We start from the raw sequence: 24578 nt of genomic DNA on the forward strand, positions 1-24578 counted from the left end.
AGTTGTAAATCTAGTCAGCTCCATCTTAGGAACTAGCCTACAACGTACCCAGGACATCTTCAGGGAGCAGTGTCTCAGAAAGGCAGTGTCCATTATTAAGGACCTCCAGCACCCAGAGCATGCCCTTTTCTCACTGTTACCATCAGGGAGGAGGTACAGAAGCCTGAAGACACACACTCAGCGATTCAGGAACAGCTTCTTCCCCTCTGCCATCCGCTTCCTAAATGGACTTTGAAGCTTTGGACACTAACTCACTTTTTTTAATATATAGAATTTTTCTTTTTGCATGTTTTTAATTTATTCAATATATGTAATTGATTTACTTGTTTATTTTTTTTCCCTCTATGAACTGCTGCTGCTAAGTTAACAAATTTCACATCACATGCCGGTGATAATAAACCTGATTCTGATTCTGGTTCTTCTGCCGACCCTGACCTGGAGTTACACACTGACTTTGTTTCTTTGCAGAAATGGGACCTGCTCTCAGGGCCTCACAACCAGCCGCTTTTCGATATGCCAAGGAGGTGGCCTGGAAGAGCAGTGCACGTTCAGGGTGCCAGATTTTCGCGGCTCGGAAGGTGGGCAGTTTCGAGGCCAGATGTGTCGAGGGAGATGGAAGATCATATGCAGTGAACTGGCTGTTTGCTGTGTGCCCAGGGACACAAGTTCTTTGGGCACAGAGCTCCAAAAAAGCAATGCAACAGACTTTTAACACCATAAATCAGCGAGTTGCTTTGTTATATTTCCCCTCTCGCTGTGAAATGGGGACATCACTTTTTCCCTTATTAGGGAGGGAGAGAGAGTGAGCCTGTGGTATGTCAAATACTGGGTGAACAAATATTCTTTGGGGTACTGCAAGTCTGTGTCTTTATTGATGCTTTGCTACATGCTGGAGTGCTTATTGGGGATTGCCAATGCTTTGTCGGTGGTGGAGGAGGGTGATCATTGATTGAGAGGGGGTAGCTGGGGGGGGGGGGGCGTTACTTTGGGGTTCTAACATTTAACTGTCATTCATTCTTTGGGGCATTTCTCTTTTTTTGTGGATGTTTGTGAAGAAAAAGAATTTCAGGATGTATACTGTACATATTTCTCTGACATTAAATGTACCTATTGAAATATACCCAATGACATGGCCTCCTCAGTCGCCTGTAGCAATAAATTCCATGGATTCACCATTGTTGTGTTTTGTGGCTTCCAAACATTAAACTAATTCAAAGGAAGACACAGGAGTCTGAAATGCAGGTTTGAGTTTCCTTTAAGCAAGGTGTGCACTTATGTGGTAAAGTGATGACGTATGCAATTCACATATTTTTACATGTAACTAATGAATTATTTAATGAACAATTCACAACACTCCACCTTGCTTAGCTACAAACTCCAACTCAACAGAAAGCATCTCAACTATATACACAGTATATTATATAATGCAATTACTATATGCAGACAACCACAGCATGATACATTTTAAACTGTCCTATTCAGGCTTAAAGAGTTAATCAGATGGAGCAGATTCGATGGGCCAAACAGCCTAATTCTACTCCTGTGTCTTACGGTCTTAATTCTGGAGCAAAACAGGCCAAGCAAGATCTTCAGAGGGAAGTGAAGTCAAAGTTTCTGAAGAAGTGTCTCCACCCAAAATGTTGACTGCTTATTCATATTATAAGAATAGGCTCTATGCCCGAAAATTTAATGAGACTGGATTTCTTTCCCCAGAAAGATACATCATTCGCACCAAATACCAGCTCTCCTTTACAGCCCAGTACACTGGTCTGCCTAGAAGTTTAACTCCAGCCAGTGGCACAACATGTCTACCTATTGCATGACCAGCTCCATTGTGAAGTTCCATCCAAAGCAATGGTATCAGATTGTGGAAATGGCAGCGAGAGTCCAACATCGACCAGTTGTGGATAAACTTTTCCAGTCAATTTCCCATTTTAAATGAAGAAGTTCAACTCCTGTGTGGTGTGGCCAAACATAACTGATAATTTAATCAATTAATTTCAGGTACTTAGAATTTTGGTTCTTAAGCTGAATTCCACTGTTTGTGCTTATGTATAATTCAGTTGGATAAACATTTTAGTGTAACTCCGAAATGATATGATAGAAATATGAATTGTTATGATAGCATTACATCCAAAGGATTTAAGCGGAACAGGAGATCATAGAGTGTGTTGGAGACTGTTCCTTTTGGACTTTACGTGCCAGTCATTGAAAAGCAAGTGGAGCCGTCAGGACTTGTCTGCAGAGTGGGAGTTCACAGAACGATTCCTTCTTCACAGTCAGGTCCCCAAATGTTCTCAAAAGTCTTCCTCAGCCATCTCTTTCATAATCGTGTCACTTCAACCCCACATAGAACCACAAACATTAAAATTCCCTGACCATTAGCTAACAAACTTCTAACATTGCATGGCAGGATTTGAAAAAGAGAGAAAAAAAAACAAGAAAAAGGAAAAAAATAGAAAACATTAATAATCCTTCTTTGAAGTCTGAAGGTTATTGTAAGGCACAATAAATAGCTTATGGAGTTAAGTCTTTTATCACTATATGATTTTCTACAGCTTTTAACGTAATTTTATTTTTTTCTGTCCTACTTTTAGTTTGTGCTGTACAATTTGCAACATCTTACATGAAAATAAAAAAATTTAGTTTGTCAACAATCAAAAAATCTTTTGTTATAAAATCATGCACTTTACACACTGACTGTATTCTGGGTATTAATGGGTCCCATCGACACAAGTTCTGGCATTGAAAACATCTCAAAGGAGGCAACATATAGACTTGAACCATATAGCATATAGCCCAACTCAACTTGATCTGGCAACTTTTTTTTCCCATCAAATTTAATCGACAGAAAGAAGCTATCTGTTCTCACTCCACCACAGAACCCGTCCAAGTGTTTATTGTCTACAACTTTTCCCCATGACTAGGTTATTTTTGGTCAATGGATATATCTAGAGGTACTCCTGTGATTGCTCCCCAAAGCCACCATCATTCAATGTAATTTTTTTGTGTTAGCACCTTCCTGCTACAGCTTTTAACCCTAAAGCTTTCACACATGGCTTACTATCATTACAAAACACTAAGAGTGCTTCATCTCTTACAGGGCTTGTGCCTACAATAGCTCCTAACACTTTTTTCAGATCAGTTAATCTAATCAGATTGATATCAGAAACAGGTGCAGATTCAAAACTCAGCAACACCTTAAACTCTTCCTTACTTATTTTTTTTAAATCCTATTTACCGCTTTCATCACCAGACGATAAGCCACTGCAATCCTCAATCAGCTGCCTGTTTTTACATTTCCCAGAAACTTGTCATTCACCTTCCTCCACATAGCTGCTATGACCCAATACCATCTCCGGTATGCTGCTTTTGTCATTGTCATCACTTCCTGATATCTATACTCTACAATCCTTCAAGCTCAACACAGTTCCTTGTGGACCTTATGCACCAGGGTTAAAAAGGAGGCAGGGCCTGTCAGAACTTGGTTGCGGTGTGGGAGATTGGGGAGTGAGCTCAAGAAAGTTCCTTTTGGACTTTACACACCTGTTTTAGAAAGTGAGCCAGGCCTGTCAGAACTTGTCTACAGTGTTGGAGATTGCTTGGGTTAATAGGAACCAGGGTTAATTAGAAAGAGCTAATAAAACAGAAGTGGGGTTTGAGCAGATTGTATGAATGGACAGTGTTGGAATGATCAAGCTTTGGCTTGAGTAAGAAAAAGCACAGGCTGGAACTAAAGTTTGGGAAGTCAGAAGCATAACAGGTACAGACAGGTTGGGAGTTCAGTCAGTGGAATGCTCCTCCTGTGGGATGTAGGATTTTGGGGTACCTAACAGTTTCCCTGATGACTACACCTGCAGCAAGTGCACCCACCATCAGCTCCTGACCGATAAGGTCAAGGAACTGGAGCTGGGGCTGGATGCACTCAGGATCATCCGGAAGGTTGAAACGTCACAGATGAGACTTCTACTGAGCTGGTCACACCCAGAGAGCAGGCTTCAGACAGCAGATGAGTTACCCCCAGAGGTAAGGGCAGTAAGCAGCCAATGCAGGGTTCCCAGTGGATGTCCCCCTCAGCTACAAGTATACTCCTTTGGATACCTCTGGGAAGATGACCTATCAAGGACACTGGTCAACTCTGAAGCTCTGCAGGGAGGGTAAAGTCAGGCAGAGTGAACGTGATGGAGACTCACTAGTTAGGGGGACAGACAGCAGATTCTATGGCAGTGAAAGAGAAGCCAGGATGGTGTGTTGCCTCCAGGTGCTGTGGTCCAGGATGTCTCAGAGCCGCAGCAGAATATTCTCAAGAGGGAGGGAGAGATGAATCTCAAAGTTGTATAACATAAACCTACTTTGATAATAAACTTACTTTGAACATTGAGCAGCCAGAGGTCCTGGTACACACTGGCACCAATGAGATAGGGAGAAAGGGGAATGAGGTCCTGCACAGCAGGTATAGGGAGGTTACCAAAAGGCTGAAGAACAGGACCTCCAAGGTAGTAATTACTGATTAACTTCCAGAGGCATGTGCTAGTCAGGACAGGAATAGGTTGATTGTACAGAAGAAAGTGTGGCTGAGAATTGGATCCACAGCAATCTAGAGGGGGAGAGTGAGTAGCCAGAGGTTATTGGTACTAATTACATAGGTAGGAAAAGGGAGGTCGTCCTGAAGAGAGTTAGATAGAAAGCTGAAAAGCAGGACCTCCAGGGTAGTAACGTCTGTGCCACGTGCCAGTGAAGGTATTTTTGGCAGATGAATGTATGGCTGAGGGAGTGGTACAGAGGGCAGGGTTTCAGATTTCTGGATCGTTGGGATCTCATCTGGGGAAGGTACAACCTGCACAAAAAGGATGCGATAACCTGAAACAGCGACGGACCAATATCTTTGAGGGCAGGTTTGCTGGAGCTTTTGGGAAAGTTTAAAATAGGTTTGCATGGGGATGGGAACTGAAGTGATCGAGCCGAGGATGAGGCAGTTGGTATACAAGTTGATGCAGTGTGTAGTGAAATGAGGGTAGACAGGCAGAAAATAGGGCAAAATAGCAGTCAGTGGGATGAGGTGAAGTGTAACATGGGGGTAAAATCAAATAGAGGTAATGAATATAGGATTGAAGATCCCCCCCCCCACACCCCGTGGAAATGTTCATGTTTTATTGTATTCAACATTGATTCACAGTGGATTTAATTTGAATTCTTTTGAAAATGATCGAGAGAAAAAGACTCCTTGGTGTCAAAGTGAACACAGATCTCTACAAAGTGATCTAAATTAATTTCAAGTATAAAACACAAAATAATTTACTGCATAAGTATTCAATCCCCTTGAATATGAGACCAAACCATCACTGGTGCAGCCACTTTGTTTTAGAAGTCAGATAGAAGTCTTTGGGGACCTGCGTACAGTCAAGGTGTTACAACTGATTGTATTCAAAATACACCTGTCTCTGGCAGGTCCAATTGCTGCTGAGTCAGAATCTTGGCAAAAACTACACCATGAAGACGAGAACACTAGCAATATCCAAGTTACTGAATACTCCTTGCTATACAGTTAACTCAATCATTAAGAAAAGCAAAGAATATAGTACAGCTGTAAGCCTGCCCAGAGCAGGCCGTTCTCAAAAATTGAGTGACTGTGCAAGAAGGGGAGTAGTCAGGGAGGCCACCAAGAGACCTATGACAATTCTGAAGGAGTTACAAGCTTCAGTGGCCGAGATGGAAGAGAATGCATGTACAACGATTGTTGCCCGGGTGCTTCACCAGTTGCAACTTTATGGAAGAGCTGCAAAGAGAAAGCCACTGTTGAAAAAACTCACATGAAATCTCAGCTACATTTTGCCAGAAGGCATGAGGGAGACACTGAAGTAGGTTCTATAGGCTCATGAAGGCAAAATTGATCTTTATGGCCATCAGACTAAACGTTATGTTTGGAGTAAGCCAAACATCGCACATCAAAAATAGACTATCCCAACTGTGAAGCACGGTGGTGACTGCATTATGCTGTGGGGATGCTTCACTGCAGCAGGTCCTGGGAGGCTTGTGAAGGTAGAGGGTAAAATTAATGCAGCAAAATACAGGGAAATCCTGGAAGAAAATCTGATGCAGTCTGTATGAGAATTGTAACTTAAGAGAAGATTTGTCTTCTAGCAAGACAATGATCCCAAGCATAAAGCCAAAGCAACACAGCAATGGCTTAAAAACAACAAAGTTAATGTCCTGGAGTGGCCGTCAGAGTCCAGACCTCAATCCAATTGAGAATTTGTGGCAGGACTTAAAAAGGGCTGTTCACTCATAGTCCACATGCAATCTGACAGAGCTGGAGCAGTTTTGTAAAGGATAATGGGGAAATTTGCAGTGTCCAGATGTGCAAAGCTGATAAAGACCTATCCACACAGACTCTAGGCTGTAATTGCTGCCAAAGGTGCATCTACTAAATACTGACTTGAAGAGGGTGAATACCTATGCAATCAATTATTTTGTGTTTTTTTATTTGTAATTAAGTTAGATCACTTTATAGAGATCTGTTTCACTTTGAGTCTTTTTCTGTTGACGCGTCAAAAAAGCCAAGTTAAATCCCCTCTGATTCAATGTTGTAAAACAATAAAACATGAACATGTTCCAAGGACAGTGAAAACTTTTTACAGGCACTGTATTTTGAATGCAGCAAGTATATGGAATAAGGTATATAATCTTGTAGCTCTATTAGAAATTGGTAGATATGACGTGGGCATCACTGAAACATGGATGAAAGAAGATCATAGTTGGGAACTTAACATCCAAGCATACACATTCTATCAAAGGACGGTCAAGTAGGCAGAGGGGGTGGTGTGCCTGTGGTAGTAAAAAAAAATCAAATCCTGAGAATAAAGCAACATAGGATTTATTAACTCTACCTGTGGGTAGAGTTAAGAAATTACAATGTGAAGACCACCCTGTTGGGAGTTACTTACGGGCCTCCAAACAGTAGCCAGGATGTGGGATATAAATGGCAACAGGAAATGGAAAAGGCATGTGAATAAGAGCAATGTTAAGAAAGTCATGGGGGATATCAATATGCAGGTAGATTGGGAAAATCTGGTTGGTGCTGGATCCCAAGGGAGGAAATTTGTAGAATGCCTACAAGTTGGTTTTCTTAGCAGCTTGCATTTGAGCCATAAGGGGAAAGGCAATTCTGGATTGGGTGAATTCTATCTCATCTGTTGTAAAGGGATATCCTTCATTCTGTCATCCAAATCATTGACAATAAACATGAAAAGGGGTTGTCCCAACACCTACCCCTGAGAAATCACCTGCAGCCAACCAGAAAAAAAAACTTATTAGAACATCTGTGGTTGAATCCACAAGGGTAAGGCAATTCTGAATCGGGTTTTGTGCAATGAACCAGATCCGATTAGGGAGCTTAAGGTAAAGGAACACTGAGGAGCCAATAATCATAATATGATTGAATTCACCCTACAATTTACCAGACAGAAAAATTCAGAAGAATCAGCAATATTCTGGAACAAGGGGAATTACAGAGGTGTTAGAGAGAAGTGGCTAAAATTGATTGCAAGGGGACACTAGCAGGGATGATGACAGAGCAGCAATGGCTGAAGTTGCTGGGGGCAATACGTAAGGTGCAGGATATATACTTCCCAATGATGAAGTATTATAAGAGAGAAGGAGGTAGCCATGGGTGACAAGGTAAGCATAAAAGACAGCATAAAAGACAGCATAAAAGCAAAAAAGATGGCATATAGTAGAGCAAACTTTAAAAAACACAACAGAAAGAACCATAAGGTGAGACAAACTGAAATATGGAAGCTAGCCAAAGATGTCAGTAATTACCATTTTTTTCATACACACACACACACACACACACACAAACAAAGAGTAAAAGAGAGGCAAAAGTGGAGATTCAACTCCTGGTAAATGATGCTGGAGTAGTAGTAATAGGGGAGAAAGAAATGGCAGAATGAATTTAATTAGTATTTTGCATCAGTCCTCACAGTAGAAGGCACCATCAGTATGCCAGAAATTTGAGTGTTGGGGGCAGAAGTGAATGTAGTTGCCATTACTAAAGAGAAGGAGATTAGGAAGCTGAAAGGCATGAAGGCAGATAAGGCACCTGGACAAGATGGACTATACCAGAAGGTTCTGAAGGAGGTAGCTGAAGAGGCATTAGTGATGACCTTTCAAGAATCATGAAATTCTGGAATGGTTCCCAAGGAGAAAAACTTGTAAACGTCTCAAATCTTTAAAAAGGGAGGCCGAAGGAAGGAAATTATAGGCTAGTTAGCCTGACTTCAGTGGTTGGGAAGGTGTTGGAGTCTATTATTAAGGATGAAGTTTTAGGGTAATTGGAGGGGCATGCTAAAGAAGACTACAGTCAGCATCATTTCCTTAAGGGAAGTATTGTCTGACAAATCCGTTGGAACTCTCTGGGGAAAATAACAGACAGGATAGACAAAAGAAAAACAATGGAAGTCATTTACTTTTTATCCCAGAAGACCTTTGACAAGGTGCCACACACGTGGCTGCTTAACACGATAAGAACCCATGGTATTACAGGAAAGATACTAGCATGAAATGAAGGTTGGCTGTAGTAGGGAGTAGTAACTGGAATTTAGAAGAATGGGTAAGGAGATAAGGTAAGGTAAGGTAAGGTAAGGAGATCTCATTGAAATCAATCAAATATTGAAAGGTCTCAACAGAGTGAATGTGGAAAGGATGTTTCCCATTGTAGGTAAGTTAGGACCAGAGATGATTCATTCATTTAGAACAGAGATGAGAGGGAATTTCTTCAGCCAGAGAGTTCTGAATTTGTGGAATTCATTGCTATAGAAGGCTGTGGGGGGCAAGATATTGAGTATATTTAAAACAGGGATTGCCAACTTATTGGTTAGTCAAGGTGTCAAAGATTACGGGGAGAAGGTAGGAGAATGGGGTTAAGACGGACAATAATTCAGACATGATGGTACAGCGGAGCAGACTCATTGGGCTGAATGGGCTAATTCCTCACCTAGGTCTTGTGGTTTTATAGAGTCAAGATAAAACTAGAAAAAATTAGGGCAGCATGTCAATATAAAGTGAAGTAGACAGAGGAACAGCACAGTAGCACAATGCCTTATAGCTTGTGATTAAGGTTCAATCATGGCCTCATAGGAATTGGCTCAGTTTAGAGCTTGTAAATTCTTCCTGTGACATTATTTTCCCCTGGGTGTCCCAGTTCTCCTCCATATGCCAAAAATATGTTGGTTGGTAGGTTAATTGGTCACTGCAAGTTGTCCCTAACATGCACCTAATAGGTAGAATCCAGGGTAGCTGTTGGGAGTGCAAAAAGGGTTAGGGTAGGATAAAACTGAGAGCTTGACGGTTGGCATGTATGTAGGGCACAGCCAAGCCAGCTTTCCTGCTGTATCTCTGTACCTTCATTTATCTGGAGTGCAATTACAATTCATTAGGATCATTTTAACAGCCATTGGTAAAGTATTAAATTACAGTAGTGCTAGAAAGTTTGTGAAGCCTCTAGAATTCTGACCACATTTTAGGTCATACTTTTGCAGAAAGTGAAAACCCTACTGGGTTCACAAACTTCCTAGCACCACTGTAAATAGTAACACATTTGATTGGTTAATGAAATTCAAAAATAATTTTTCATTCAAAACTGTCTATTGAAAAGCTGGATACTGCTGAGGCAGTATGGTAGTGTACTGGCTTGCACTACACATTCCATACAGGCAACACAGACCCAGACCTCATGGTAGTGTTAACGGTTCCCACTATGCTTTACAGTACAGGTGACCCAGGCCCAATTCCCACTGTAGTGTAATAGTTCGCACTATGCTTTGTGGTACAGGCGATCCAAGCTCAATCCCTGCTACTGCCTGTAAGGAGTTTGTACATTCTTCTTGTGACTTTCCTCCGGGTACTCCAGTTTCCTTCCAGTTCCAAGATGTACCGGTTAGTACGATAATTGGTCATTGTAAATCGCCCTGCGATTAGGCTAGTATTAAATCGGGGGATTACTGTGTGGCGTGGTTCGAGGGGCCAATTCTGTGCTGTATATCAATAAATAATAAAAAGTCAACTCTCCAACAATCACATTAGTTTCTGCAACATCTGTTTCCACTATATCGTTTCTACCATCCGCCCATGAATGCTATTCCTACTTAACGAAACACAAATATTCACTCCATTTCTATTATCAACAGCGTCGATAAATTCAGTCCGTAGTACCGAGTTTCTATTGTCCCAGGAAGCCAGTGAGAATGCTACAAGTCTTACAGTTTTAGTTAATAGTGTTACTGCAGTTACTGTTACATTTTATTCTGGATTGTTAATGTTTATCTTGTTCTATTTCAATGCATCATGTAATGATTTGATATGTATGAATAACATGCAAGGCAAGCTTTTTTCACTATCTTGTTACATGTGACAATAATACACTAATCCCAAGTACAAGGATTGCAGCACAACAGAATCTCACTGGTGAAGCCGTATGTTGTGGCTTTTTACACAGAACTATGAAAACAACTTCTTAAAGCAACAGAGCACATCTTAAAACACAGCTAACTTCAAAAGGAAATCTCCACATTGCTATTATTAGACTAACATTTAACGAGTCTCCAAGATGAATTATAAACAGTAGGTGCACTGCACAGTAATTTTTTTAATCTTGTATTTTTCAAAGTTATGTTAGATCTTCATGGCTGCACAATTATTGTGAGAAGTTCTGTTCTTATGTTGTCATCTCCACCCTTGTTGGTTGCGCCACAGACACTGAGCAAACAAAAACAGAGGTAATGCCAAAATTCACCCAACAATTTAAATATATTCGTCTTTGTGTGATCCTTTAATCAGAATGAAACAACTCTAAATTAGAAGATTAATTTGTTGACATTGATGATTAAAGGTCAGGGAATTAATGAATAAGAGCAAATCCAAAGACACAGAAATGCAAAGCTAGTAAGATCACTCACTCTTCTCTGTTGCTGTTTACAATCTTGTTTTCCATTACCAAATGTATTAATCCAATTATTAGGCAATTAAATGACTAAAGGAAATGAGTGCTCAACAGGTTTTGACCTGCAAAATCTTAAAACTGATGACGTTTACTAAAGCAAAACGCAAGTGATGCCAGATTTGTTTGGATCTAGCAAAGTTTTCAATTGTCCCAGAGGGTTTCTTCTATCTAGTAATGTTTTCATTTGAACAGGATATTCCATCAGTTATTTTAGTATATAACAAAATTCCCCCTTTATCCTTGAGATAAAAGTTCATTACTCGCTTTTGCTCCAGTTTATTAAGTGCAGTCACTTTTCTCAAGTAGCACTGCAAGTAAATTCTTGTAGGAAGCCACCCTTGATTTTCCACCTGCAGCTATAACTGCCTATTACAAGACCTTTTCAAAATATTACCTGCCAAATTTGTTTAATATCAGATAAATTGTTTTGCTAAGTATCTGCAGATTCTTCCGGAATTAAAGTGTTAAACCGCCTTCAACAGGTTTGGAGATGGCAAGAGAAGCAATTGGTTCAGTTCGTTTTAATTGAGTTTCATATGTGCTACATTCTAAACATTCACTTAACTTGCTATTAGTTCTCACCTTCAAGATGACAAATATTGCAGCAGCAGTGGTGACAACCAATAAAGTACAGCCAAGAGAGGTGGAGGAATGCTGAGTTGGTGGGCTGACAATATTCAGCGATTATCTTTGAATCTGAATGGATACGATGCAGTTCATTCCAAGGCTGAGTGGAGAGGCAATGAGATGGCATCACTATTGTGGCAATAGGCAAATTGCATCTGGAGGTATGGCCACCTTTGGGGTCTGCCCCTCATTCCCACGTATCAGACTGTTGGCCACTGATGCAAAATTACACATTTTGCCGCATGTTTTGGTGCACATTTGACAAATAAAGCTAACCTAATCTTTATCTTTAAATCTTACGTAGTTCAACGTTAAATATTAATGCATTCAATCACCACTCATGCATATGATGCCGGAGTTCGCGAAGCTGCAATGCATGAACCATAAAATTGTAGTAAAACTAAACTATCCGTCTCAGTAAGGATCCATTTTTAGTTTGGAAATGGTCAAAATTTGTAAAGATATCAGACATTTTGTGCACGAAAATATACTTTGAAGAGACCTGACAATGACGATTGGATGATACTCATCGGAGTTATCTGGACACAGCCGAGGGCCAGTTAAAAAGGTAGGTGCATTTTTGGCTAAGCTTGCTGTGCAAGAATAGGATATTTAGACACCTGGCACACAAGTGCACAACTTGTACAAAGGTTTTGCCACATTATCGGTCTATACCCAGGTTTGTGCAGCACCAAAAGTGCAAATTCAGAGAAAATTCAAGGCACTCACGCAAATCCTGGAATTCGATAAATAACTGGTAGAGAAAATTGTTGGGTAATTTTCTATGATCAATTCCAGAGGTTAAAAAAAAACTGAGGGTAAATTATACTATCTGGACCCTAGGAATTATCCATACATTTATGGTTCAATAACCTATTGGTTAAAATCTGACTTCAGACAAAACAAAGTAATTCCTGGACAGCAATGTAAAAATGTTCCAAATTAACTGGCAACAATAGTATTTTTCTACTGAGAGGGATTATTATTAATATATATATAAAAAAATGAAGCAACAGATTCAAAAGTACAATTTACTTTATAATATCCTTGAAGGAATATTTAATTAACCTTCTAATTAAAAGAAGAGAACTACTACACACCCATTTAAAAATATTTATTGTTTGTTTCAGCAACAGCAGTTCACACATTGTAATTTAGGAAACAACCAACGAGTTCTAGTTGAGAGGATGCTTTGTCTGTGCTTAACATACTTGGATATACAGTGTTAAATAACTGGAGCAGCAAGTTACATCATTTTAGCTGTTTCAATTACTTCTTCCAAAATCATCACAGCATAAAATAGGAATTTTTTTTTCTGTAAGTAACATGTTTAGGAGCGAGTTTCTTAATCTGAAAATAACAGGAATGGCAAATAATTTTTAAGTCACCATCTCCTGTAGTTAGCAGGTTAAATGTTAAATATCGTTTCTCAAAGCTGCCGTGCCTTTATTTATTTACAATGAACGATTTATCAATAAGACCACAGTATCAAAAAATACAAGTAAAAATATCTGTAAAATTACCCCATAACAGGTTTATATAAATATTCTTGTGGAACCCAAATTCTGCTGTGTGCATATGACACCCCACAAACTGCTTTAATTTTTAAATTACAACTGTTCAAACTGCTTAGCTTAATTTGCTCTAACACAAATAACCATCGCTCTCATATTTCAGGTGTTTCAACTTTAGCAAGAATGAGGAGGGAATGGAATATCATTAACGCGGTACAGAGATCAATCTGACAGGCAACAATGGTTGGAAAGAGAGCCACACAAGCAAATGAGCTTGGCAGAACACCCATCTAATCCTACTGTGGTTTGAGAAAGAATCAACAGTCCACAAAATTTTCAGTGACTTAAAATAGAAAAGAAGCATGAAAACTAAAAGTTAAAGAAAGAAGTCTAAAACGTTCCTAGATGCCAAGTGACAAATAGTGGTAGATGTTCCAGATTGACACATTTGGTATACTCAATTACAAAGTGCAAAGAAAATGCACTTTGAAATATCAGTACTTTTGCACAAATGAAATAGCTGAATCTGTGGATGCATTTTGTACGAAATTTCTCTGCCCTTTACTTTAGATATTTTTTCAGCAATATAAAAAGGCAAAATAATTTCATACAGGTATTACACACAGCCCAATATTAATTTTCAGGATGGAAATCTATATGAGAAATTACATTGAAAGAAGTGTTTTAATCTTTTAGGAATATCTGATCACCTCTAAAATGCAATACCTTATTGTCCTTCGACAAATCACCATTTCTCTTAAGTAGAACTATGCTGTTCAAATGGTAGTTCTTAAGAGGCCATACAATATATAACCAATACCCTTAAAAAATACATGTGTTTCAAAGTGGGTATTTCTAAAGGCAGAATATTACATTTTAGTGGGCAGAGACTCTATGGTCTAGAATTTGCTAGCAATTTTCAGTGCAGAACCATTTGATTCCGATTAATACATAAAATTAAGATTTTAAAATCATTAATCTTTCCTTGAAGCTTTTGGTTGTTCTAGCTGGCCTTCAGAAAACCTTCTGATTCAAGACTAATTGAGTTAACCCTTTAAGCTCCTTTCATACCTCAGTTGTCAGTTTTAAAAAAATCAGATCGCAAAGCACCAATACTGAAATCTAACAGTTCAATATGCAACCTCTCACACAATACCACTTTCTCATTTGCTCGGTGGCATTTAAAACTTCCAAAGATGATCTCAATGAGGTATTGGAAGCTCAATGGGTTAACCCAACCTAATGAGTACAGGCTGTCATTTTGAAGCACTCGAAACATGTCACCGTGCCACATGACTCATCCCCTGAGCTGTAAGTTTACGCCACTCGGTTCTAGGCGGCCTTCAGTGTTTTCCTGGTGCTGCTGCTCAGGTAAGCCCCATGGAAAAATTGGCAGAAAAGCACGAAGTAGCTGAGGTACATGAGGGAGGACCAGACAATGTTGTGCATGTGAGATGGGCACTGGCCCTGCTGCATCCACTCGTACACCAAATAGTTAACAATGCAGCCCAACAGCATCTGGGTAATCTGTGTCATTGTGATGAACATGGCAAATTTGCGCGAGACTCGGAAACCTGCAGCTCGTAAAGCGTAGTAGGAGTACATGACAGCATGCACGCCGTAATTCATGGTCATAAACCACCCTCCTCCGGCCACCATGTCTTTGTAGGAGTACCAGGAGTAAAGGAGGACTGTGATGTGATGGTACCAGTGCAGGAAGATGAGCTTCTGTTTCCGTAGTATAATAAAAATCGTGTCTCCTATAAAGATAAAGAGAAATACTTCAGTAATAAAAGATATAGGTTACTTCATTGTGCAAAATTTTAAAATACTTAAATAACATCAGATCTAATTTTTAAATAACACAAGTTCTTACATGAGATCTCCATTCACTCTGAATAGATTGCAGCCTCTGATCAACCACGACTAGTCAATCAAGAGTTGAAGTATGAGGCAAGTTTATGAACTGATCTCTAAATGTATATCATGCAGTTATGACCCAAAGCCATCAGACACGGGAGAAGAACCAGACCATTCAGTCTATTGAGTCTGCTCCACCATCTTATCATGGCTGATTTAGTGACCCTCACAACCCCATTCTCCTGCCTTTTCTAAACAATCTTTGATGCCCTTATTAATCAAGAAGGTATCAACCTTTGCTTTAAATATAACCAGGCTTTAAAACCTTTGCTTTAAATATGAGGCTGACAAGTCAAAGATGGCATAAAAGCAAGAGAGGGCATATGATATAGCAAAAAATACAGGGAAGTTAAGAGCGTTGAGAAGCTCTTAAAAGCCAGAGGGCAAGTAAAGGAGAGAAAAGATGAAATATGAAGGTAAGCTAGCCAATAATATATTAAAAAAGGACACCAAAAGCCTTCTTTTTCCTCCAGATGTATAAAGAATCTGAAAGGCAAGAGTAGATATCAGATTGCTGGAAAATGATGCTGGACAGATAGTAATGGGGTCGAAGAAATGGAGGACGAACTTACTAAGTATTTTGTTAGTCTTCATGGTGGAAGACAATAGCAGCATGCCAGAAATTCGAAAGTGTCAAGAGGCAGAATTGAGTGTAGTTGTTATTACTCAGGAGAAGATGGTGCTTTGGAAGCTGAAAGGTCTGAAGGTAGACAAGTCACCTGGACCAGAGGAGCATCCCAGGGTTCTAAACGAGGTAGTCAAAGAGATTGTGGAGGCATTAGTAATTATCTTTCAAGATTCACTAGATCTTGGAATGATCTTGAGGACTGGAAAATTACTCATGTCACTCCACTCTTTAAGAAAGGAGGGAGGCAAAATAAAGGAAATTTCAGGCCACTTAGCCTGACTTCAGTGTTTGGGAAGATGTTGGAGTCCAGCATTAAGGATGAGATTTCAAGGGTACTTTGAAGCATGTGATAAAACAGGCCAAAGTCAGCATGGTCTCTTAAAGGGAAATCTTGCCTGACAAAACTGCTGGAAATTATTACGGAAATAACAGGCAGGATAGACAAAGGAGAGTCAGTGGATGTTGTTTACTTCAGTTTTCAGCAGGCCTTTGACAAGGAGCTGCACATGTAGCTTAATAAGGTTTTACAAAAAGGTGCTAACATGGATAGAAGGTGGGCAGGCTGGCTGGCAGGACACAAAGCGTGAGGATGAAGGGACCTGTTCTGGTGACAAGCAGTGCTCTGCTGGGATTAGTATTGCTTCTTTTCACGCTATATATCAATAATTTGGATGAGGAAATGGCTTTCTGGCCTTGTTTGCAGACCATATGAAGATAGGTGAAGGGGAAGATGGTGTTGACAAACCAGGGAGGCTGCAGAAGGACTTGGGTAGATTGGATGAATGGGCAAAGAAGAGGCAGATGGAATATTGTGTAGAGAAGTGTATGGTCCATGCACTTTGGTAGAAGGAATAAAGGTGTGGACTATTTTCTAAATGGGGAGAAAATTTAAAAAAATCAGAGGTGTAAAGGGACTTTGGAGTCCTTGTGCAGGATTCCCTAGAGCAGGGGTCAGCAACCTTTACCACTGAAAGAGCCACTTGGACCCGTTTCCCACAGAAAAGAAAACACTGGGAGCCGCAAAACCCGTTTGACATTTAAAATGAAATAACACAGCATACAACATTTTTTTGCCTTTATGCTATGTATAAACAAACTATAATGTGTTGCATTTATGAAATTGATGAACTCCTGCAGAGAAAACGAAATTACATTTCTGCATGCAACAAAAACATTTTGAACTCCGAAAAAAAGACGTTGGGTTGAAGGTTACTTTTAAGTAAAATACTCAACGTCTATTTGAGTCCTTCTTGTATTTATGAAAAACGCCAAACTTAAATTTGCCGCCAGCAGCAAACCAAAAATAACATCAGCCAGCTGTCAGCCTGAAAAATAAAAGGACTATTTCACTGAACAATGAAAAAATATGAATATACATAAAATAATAGGCAATTAAAATATTTATCACACTTGGTTAATGGGATTTCTGCTCCTGGACCTCAGCGCACAGCGTCTGCACATCAGGGCTGTATGACGTCACCTTCATCTTTACACAGGATCGCAAGCTGTCATCTGTGAGGCGTGCGCGATGTTTGTTTTTAATAAAGTTCATGTTGGAGAACACCTGCTCACATACATATGTGGATCCAAAGATCGACAGGACTCCAAGCGCATACTTTTTCATATTTACATAAATGTCGGGCATAGCATTCCATGTTTCGAACACAAGTTTGTCCGGTTTTAGAAGGTTTTCAATATCACTCCATTTGTGATTCTGAGCAAGAACGGCCTTCTGACGGGCAACATCTTCAAGGTCTGCTGTCAAGCGTCTAAACTTGGACACCCATATGTCTTTGTCGGCTATGTCGGCCAGTTCCATCTCAAGATCAGGTTGACTCACACCTGCCAATGCAGTCGTATTCAGTAGGGAAGGATCGATGCTTAAGGGAGTGACCGGGAAGGATAATGTGTTTTTTTCCTCTCTGAACTCACAGAAGCGTTTCCCAAACGATGTTTGCATTGCGATGATTGCAGAATGTAAATACTCCGAAATTATCATGTCGTGACCTTGTTTGAACTCTCTCAAATTGGGGAAGTGAGACAAAGTGCCTTTCTGTAAATCTCTGGCAAGCACTGTCAACTTGCGCTCGAATGCCAAAACATCCTCCAACATGTGCAGGGCTGTGCGTCCTTTCCCCTGAAGAGCTGTGTTCAGCGTGTTCAGGTGCGCTGTCATGTCTACCATGAAGTGTAGCTTTTCCAGCCACTCTGGCTGTTCCAGCTCAGGAAAGGTGAGCCCTTTGCTGCCCAGGAAAGTTTTCACTTCTTCCAGACACGCGACAAAGCGTTTCAGCACCTCCCCTTTGGACAGCCACCGGACTTTGTTGTGCAGCAGGAGATCAGAATATGCGCTTTCCATCTCGTCCAGTAACAAACGGAATTGACAGTGATTTAAACTTTTTGCCATTATTTTATTGACAATCTGAATGACAACATCCATTACTTCTGTGCATTCCGGAGGAAATGTTTGAGCGCACAGTGCCTCTTGGTGCAAGATGCAGTGAAAAGTCAGCAGCTTTCTGTCCAGCGACTTCTGCAGTAAAGCCACAAATCCCTTGTGCGTTCCCGTCATATTCGGAGCCCCATCAGTAGCTACTGACACCAGATGGGTGGTCTTTATTCCTTTGGCTCTTAAACAATTCAAGACAGCCTCACAGATGTCCTCCCCCCGTGTTTGGTCTTTTAGAGGTATCAACTCAATCAGTTCTTCCTGTGGCCCGGCAGAGTTTACATACCGGCAGAACAACGCTATTTGTTCAATATCACCTTTGTCTTTAGACTCGTCACAGGCAATCGAGTAGGCCACAGCTGAATTGATGTATTTAATTTGCTGTCTTGTGATGTCTTCTGCCATTTTTATGGTTCTGTCTTTGACAGTCTTTGCAGAGAGGGGCATATCCCTGATTTTCTGCACAATTTCACTCTTGTTTTTAAAGTCCGTGAATAGATGTTCTGAAATCTTAATGAAAGATTCTTTTATATATTCACCATCTGTAAACTGCTTCCCGTGCCTGACTATTTCCTGAGCGGCAATATAACTGGCGTATGTCGTTGATTTTCCAGACTTCATCCATTTCTGGAAATGATTTTTGCTCAGATCAACCTTCCGCATCAGTTCCGAAACGGCTTTTTTTCTCTCATCTCCATCCGGATATTTTTGAGCAAAGGCTGCGTGTTTACTCTGGAAATGCCTTGCGACATTTGACTTTTTGTTGTTTGCTAGTTTCTCATTGCATATTAAGCATACCGGTAAACCAGTCTCGTCAACAGTGAAAGCAAACGAATCTGTCCACGTATCATTAAACGTTCTGTTTTCTTCAGTCACTTTTCTTTTTTTAGAATTCTCCATAGTTGGCTTACTTTGGATCGAAAAATTAAAGAAATCGCGCACTGGCGGGTGTCAGGTATTGGCAGTGGTGACGTATATTAATAGCGATAAAAACACGTTGTAGCGGTGTGCTCACGCAGTCAGTAAACTGCAGTCGAATAACTTTATTCGAACTAAACAGCCTTGCTTTTAAGCCTCCCTCAACCCAGCCCCCATGGACGCAGATGCTGCAAAAGACGCGTACTCACAAACCCCCGTAGGCTATCTCCCTTAGCCGGAATGCTGGCTAATTGTGAGGAAATGTGTCGCCACACTTAGATTGTACAAGATCACCATAATCTTCAAATTTAGAATTACATTTCAAAAGCTAACAAACTAACATAAAATACATTTTAATTAAATACTGGCCAATTATTTCCCAAAGCCACAGGGAGCCGCAGCACAGAGGTGAAAGAGCCACAAATGGCTCGGGAGCCGCAGGTTGCCGACCCCCGCCCTAGAGGTTAACATGCAATTGAGTCGCAGTAAGGAAGGCAAATGCAATGTTGATATTTGTGTTGAGAGGAGTAGAATATAAGAGCAAAGATGTAATGCACTGGTCAGACTGCACATGGGAGTATTGCGAGATGTCTGGGCCCCTTATCTAAGAAAAAATGAGCTGTTAATGGGGAGGGTCCGGAGAAGGTGCAAGAGAATAATTCTGAGAAAGAAAGGGTTAATGTTTGAGGAGTGATTGATGGCTCTGGGCCTGTACCCGCTGGCGTTTAGAAGAATTAGTGGGAAATCTCATTGGACTGTTTTGAATATTGCAAGGCCTAGACTGATTGATTGCGGGGAGAGGATGTTTCCTAAAGGGTAGGAGTAGAGAACCAGAGGGCATAGCCTCAGAATAGAGGGATGTCCATTTACAACAGGGAACAGGAGGAATTTCTTTACCAGAGGGTAGTGAATCTGTGGAATTCATTGTCAAAGTCAGCTGAGGAGCTGAAGTCTTTGCATATATTTAAAGCTGAGGTTGATAGGTTCATGATTAGTCAAGTGTCAAAGACTACAGGGAGAAGGCAGGGTATGGTGTTGAAAGGGATAATAAATCAGCTACAACTGAATGGTGGAGAAAACTCGATGGGCTGAGGGGCCTGACGATGCTACGATGTCTTATATCTTCTATCTAAAGATGCTCCCTTTGCCTCCTGCCAGTCAGCCAATCTTCTATCTATGCTCGTGTCTTTGCTGTAGTACCATGGTTTCTTATCTTGTTTAGCAGCCTCCTGTGCGGCATCTTGTCAAAAGCCTTCTGGAAATCCAAGTACACAACATCCACTGACTCTCCTTTGTCTATCATGCCTGTTATTTCTTCAAAAGAATTTTAACAGATTTTTCAGGCAAGACTTCCCCTTAAGGAAATCATGCTGACTTTGGCCTACTATATCATGTGCCTCCACTTAATAATTCCCAACCACTGAAGTCAGGCTAAGTGGCCTACAATTTCCTGTCTTCTGCCTTCCTCCCTTAGAGAGTGCAGTGATATTGCAATTTTTCAATCCTCAGGAAGTTTAAAACTTTCTGTTCAGGTTTGCAATCGCGAGAATATCTCCCTGAAAGGAGCAGTATACCTATATTCAATTTACAGTAATTAAAATACAACTAAATTTAAGTAGAATTTTAAACTGATATGATGGTTTCCATCAGGAACATCCCATCACATAAAAGTGTGAGAAAAGTAATTGAAGGGAAAAGTTATCAGGAGTGAAATGATGATAGAAATATTTAAACATACTTATTAAAAAATACTACATTCAATTATTGAATTGTTGCACACCACGTAATATTATACAACATCTTGATTCCTCTCTGTTGACGAGACCTGACGTAGACTGGGAGACCATTTTACTGAGCATCTTCGCTCTGTCCACCACAAGCAGCAGCCCAGTGGTCACCCATTTCAATTCTATTTCCCATTCCGACATGTCAGTCCATGGCCTCCTCTACTGTCACGATGAGGCCACACTCAGGTTGGAGGAACAACACCTTATATTCTGTCTGGGTAGCCTCCAACCTGATGGCATCAATATCGATTTCTCCAACTTCCGGTAATTGCCCACTCACTTCCTCCTTCACAGTTCCCGTTTCCCTCTCTCACCTCATCTCCTTACCTGCCCATCATCTCCCTCTGGTGCTCCTCCCCCTTTTCTTCCATGGTATTCTACTCTGTCCTATCAGATTCCCCCTTCATTCACTATCTCTTTCACCAACTTCCCAGCTCTTTACTTCACACCATCCCTCTCTCCTGGTTTCACCAATAACCTACAACTTTGTACTTCTTCCTCCCCTCTTCCTATCTTCTTATTCTGACTTCTCCCCTTCCTTTCCAATCCTGAAGAGTCTCAGTCCGAAACATCGACTGTTTACTCTTTTCCTAGACGCTGCCTGACTTGCTGAGTTCCTCCAGCAATTTTTGTGAATTTCCAGCAGCGACAGAGTTTCTCATGTTCAAATGGTTCGACCCCATTCTATTCTTTCTCTGTGACTTTGTAAATTACCCTCTATTGACTATCCAATTTTCTTTTGAACATGTTGAATGACACCTCTTCCATCCCCCTCTTACCATCAGTGTTACAGAGCACCACAACCCTATGTAATGAGGACTTCTCTTGCATCCTGTGCCTTCTTCCCTTCAAATCTTTTTTCCATCCTTGAAACATATATTAGTAAGAACAAGTTCTCCAAATTTACCAGTCTCATCACGACCTTGTGCAGCTCCATAAAATCAGCTATCAAACTTCTTTTCTACAATGAGCACAGGCCTTGTTTATCCGGTTCAGCTTACAGCTGAAACTCCTCGGGCCTGGTGCTATCCTGATAAAACTGACGTATCCTCTGACACAGTACAACTTCTTATTGAGTACACAGAGTGGTGGAAGGCTGGTGTGCAGGCTTGGGGGTGGTGGTAGAGGCAGATATACTTGAGAAAGGTGTGGACTGGCACATGAATGTGAGGAAAATGGAAGGATATGGATATTGTGTTGGCCGAGATGATCAGTCGGCCATTTGATTACTAATTTAGGGCCTGTTCCTGCGCTGTACTGTTCTATGTGCACTCAACATCTGCCATTCCAATGATGGATGCACATACGGCTTTGAGCCCCTTGCCCCTGAGCACCCTTTACAACTGTGCCTCTAAACCTATGTGGCTTCTCTTTTGCCCCTCCACTCTGCCAAAATGTAACTTTTTCCTGTGTTAACTTTCAAGAGGCACGGGGTCTGAGATGCGAAGTGAGTGCAGACATTGCTGGTAACTGGCACCAGCTTCTCCATGTGCTCACTAACTGCCTCATACTTACCATCTTCCCCCACCTCCCTCTGAGGGAAGATTAAGTGTGCTGGGGGAGTCAATGTACAGGAAGAAAGCATCTCCCATCACATCCAGCAGGAGAGAGCGACAGGTACCGTAGGATCGGGGTGGTTGGTGAAAGCACACAGCAGATGCCAGTAATGATACTGCCACCATGCTCAGCACAAATCTCTCTGAGCAGAAAGAAACTTCCCAGTCTGGAAAGACAGTGAAACTAAAAGAGGAGTGACTAGCCCAAGCTATACGGCAGGTTTTAGATTGTTCTATTAAATGACATGCTAGAATTATATTGTGCCTTAAAATAGGCTTAAAGCAGAATCTGGAATAGAGTCAAATTTTACCGAAGGTATACACCCTTTTGTTTCTATTGTTCTATCAGAAACACACATCCATTTCAAACATTTAGAATAAAGGAACGTCAGTGGCAGAGCCTCATTATTTTCACAAACTAGAATTTTCACTATTACTAGCTCGTAGCATTCAGCAAAAAGTCAATCATCTTCCTCACTTACCCAGCTCAGGCGCTTTGCTCAACACAAATGCGTAGGCCCAGAATTTGCTGATGGGCCCATTGTAGAAACCTTGATCACACACCGACTGCTTCAGGCCGCTAGTTGTCAGGATATACACCATGTAAGCTCCAGTACGCACAGCTCCGATAATACTTCAAGGAGAAAAAGAAAGACACCGAAATAATGAGGTACAGTGTAACCAGAACAGAAATGAAGCTATTCTGAGTAATGATCTTATTTTCTGAATGCTTTGCAATGCAGGAAAACAAAGAGACCAAAATCCACTGCATAGAAATTGGAGCCATGAACACTTCCTTTCATGCTTAACGTGCATATAGACCACAAACATAGGAGCAAAATTAGGCCATTTGGCCCATCAAGTCTGCCCCATTTCATCATGGCTGATCCATTTCCCTCTCAGTTCCAATCGCCTCCCTTCTCCCTGTATCCCTTCTTGCCCTGACTAATCAAGAATTAGGGTTGCCAACTTCCTCACTCCCAAATAAGGGACAAAAGTAGCAGTCAAATACGGGACACTTGTGTTTACCCCGAGAAAGACTACCATGACCATGAAGCCTTGCGCGGGCACCTGTGTGCGCGTGCGTGCCGATTTTTTATCCTACAAATTGGCTTTGGCTTAACATTCCCAATTCTGGTAAGTGAAACTACACTGTACATACACTATTTCTACTTTATACAGGCTATTTATCATATAATTCCTGATAATGTTATTTTAGTTTTATGTGTTATTTGGTATGATTTGGTAGGTTATTTTTGGGTCTGGGAACACTCAAAAATTTTTTCCATATAAATTAATGGTAACTGCTTCTTCGCTTTACATCATTTCGGCTTACAAACGGTTTCACAGGAACGCTCGACCTTAGCTGGGGAAATACGGGACAAGGACGGTCCCATATGGGACAAACCAATTTAGCCCAATATACGGGATGTCCCGGCTAATACGGAACAATTGGCAACCCTACCAAAAATATACAAAAGGCTTTTGCACCCATTTTTACCAACCTAATGCTAAAAGCCTGTCACAATAATTAGGACTCGTCACTTATTATAGTGATACACTTTAAAATAAGTTTCCCTCCCCGACTCTAGGAAAAATACTGTGACCTCTACACCAATTTTAAGACTTTGATTAACTTCATGCTTTAATTACTTTCATAGATTAATAGAGTCATGCAGAACAGAGAACAGGCCTAACTCATCTATGCTGACTATGATGCCTATTTCAGCTAACCCATTTACTTTCACTTGGTATATATCCTATGCATGGACTGTACCTTCCAAATGTCCTTTGAACAATGCCACTGTTTCCATCTTTATCCCCTCCACTGGCAATTTAAAGAGTCATATCTTAGGCATTGTACAAATTTCCTCTCTTGGGATCCAGCACCAACCAGATTTCCCCAATGTACCCACATTTTGAAATCCTCCATGACTATTGTGACATTGCTTTTTCTATCTCCTGTTGTAATTTGTTGACCCCATTCTGGTCGTCTTCTGGAGGGCTGTACATAACACCCATCAGGGTCTTTTTACCCCTGCAGTTTCTTAGGTTTGCCCATAAAGATTCTACACCTTCCAATCCTTTGTCATCTCTTTGTAAGGACTGAACAAATTCTTCTTACCATCAGAGCCACCCCTCCCCTCTGCTTAGCTGTCTTGTCTTCCGACACAACGTGT

The 24578-nt window shown here is 40.8% G+C and overlaps 1 protein-coding gene across 4 annotated transcripts in view; it reads right to left on the minus strand.

Moving 5' to 3' along the window:
* Positions 1-12725: 12725 nt before the first annotated feature.
* Positions 12726-24578, minus strand: part of elovl6 (ELOVL fatty acid elongase 6) — a 93590-nt gene continuing 81737 nt past the window's right edge. For all 4 annotated transcript variants that reach the window (XM_059964894.1, XM_059964895.1, XM_059964898.1 and 1 more), the window contains 2 exons: positions 22881-23032; positions 12726-14900 (listed from right to left, as the gene is read on the minus strand). In XM_059964894.1, the coding sequence (XP_059820877.1) occupies positions 14473-14900; positions 22881-23032 (580 nt within the window). In that variant the 3' untranslated portion in view covers positions 12726-14472. The remainder of the gene's footprint in view (positions 14901-22880; positions 23033-24578) is intronic.

Source organism: Hypanus sabinus, chromosome 3 (assembly GCF_030144855.1).
Source record: "Hypanus sabinus isolate sHypSab1 chromosome 3, sHypSab1.hap1, whole genome shotgun sequence".
Taxonomy (NCBI): domain Eukaryota; kingdom Metazoa; phylum Chordata; class Chondrichthyes; order Myliobatiformes; family Dasyatidae; genus Hypanus; species Hypanus sabinus.